General features: G+C 37.2%; 1 protein-coding gene across 1 annotated transcript; it reads left to right on the top strand.

The window, feature by feature from the left end:
• Positions 1 to 389: 389 nt before the first annotated feature.
• Positions 390 to 952, top strand: LOC124358452. Its single transcript, XM_046810747.1, has 2 exons — positions 390 to 689; positions 786 to 952. Exons 1-2 carry the CDS (start codon positions 509 to 511, stop codon positions 950 to 952), a joined length of 348 nt encoding a protein of 115 aa, XP_046666703.1. The 5' UTR covers positions 390 to 508.
• Positions 953 to 1321: the final 369 nt, after the last annotated feature.

Below are 1321 nucleotides of genomic sequence, written 5' to 3' on the forward strand. Positions count from 1 at the left end.
AACGTACTGGTGGTAAATTTTGTGGCAAAACATTGGCTACACTGACTACAGGTAGTCCAGAGGCAGCCATCTTGTTGTTGTGATTCTTGGATTTTACATGCTCTGCAATTCAACAGCTTTAGAGAAGCCATACTCCCAAAAAAAGGTAAGTTAGCTAAATCAAAAAAATACTAGGTGTTGAGAATTTCATTATTTAAGTATATTAATTGATTACATAAGTTGTTTTCACAAATTTTCAAAGTTTACAGCTCGAAAACCGTTTGAGTCTTTATTGCAACATTGGGCCATAAACTAGAAAACTCTCGATTCCGCATTGTGTCTTTAATGCAACAGTGGGCCAAAACCTGAAAATCTGTTAGTATATTTTTTGTAACATTGGGCCATAATGGCTGGGTATAAACTTAGTTTTCAAGGTACATATTTGTTTCCAAATAAGCATAATTCATTACAAAAGAGTCTCGAAGATTTATGCTATTGTAAAACTAAAAACCTATATTTGTAATTAGAGATGAATCGATCAAGGAGGGATCCTCGTCCTCCGGTTTATCTCACGAGTGAAGAAATAGAGGAATGCTGTATGCTGCCACCTGATTCGAGTGACGATGATAGTGCAGACGACAGTGACGCCGACCCAGACCTTGCCCACACAAACCGACTGGAAAGATTTATGCAATCTAAATACAATAATGGTAAGCACAGCTCATTGACATTATTGGTGATACTTATTACTTTGTGTATGTAAATGTAATATTATAATGATCTAACTCAATTGTGTTTGTCCTTAGACGAAGAAATGAACTCCGAAGAAGACAACTTAGCAGAAATTCGAAATGAAACCTCAAGTCAAGCAGAAGAGGAAGAACCGTCTACTTCTACGCAGGCACCAAGGAAGACCAACAAAAATAAGCCTCCACCCCCCTTTGGACAAATGTGGATACTGCCGAAAGTGTAAGAGAGCCTGTTATCTGGAAAGACACACTTCCTGAAAGTACTGTGCGTGCCTCTCCTATAGAATACTTTAAAGAATTTTTTGACAACTCAATTCTTGATAGAATTGTAGATCAGTCAAATGTATTTGCAATTCAAAAAAATCCTAACAAGCCATTGAACTTGACCAGAAATGAACTCGAACAATATATTGGTATTTGTTTTGCAATGTCAATTTTTGGCCTTCCCAGGGCAAGGATGTATTGGGCAAGTTTGACAAGAGTCCCAAAAGTAGCAGATGTTATGGGTCGAAATCGTTGGATTGAAATAAAAAATAACAACACGAACTACAATCCAATTGATCCTGAGCGTGACAGACTTTACAAAATTCGTC

Source organism: Homalodisca vitripennis, chromosome 3 (assembly GCF_021130785.1).
Source record: "Homalodisca vitripennis isolate AUS2020 chromosome 3, UT_GWSS_2.1, whole genome shotgun sequence".
Lineage (NCBI taxonomy): Eukaryota > Metazoa > Arthropoda > Insecta > Hemiptera > Cicadellidae > Homalodisca > Homalodisca vitripennis.

What these genes read in the sequence shown, in the direction of transcription:
- LOC124358452 (XM_046810747.1), top strand. Translation starts at nt 509, where the DNA reads ATGAATCGATCAAGGAGGGATCCTCGTCCTCCGGTTTATCTCACGAGT. An exon ending in GCAATCTAAATACAATAATG is followed by an intron (nt 690 to 785) that starts GTAAGCACAGCT and finishes GTTTGTCCTTAG; the next exon opens with ACGAAGAAATGAACTCCGAA.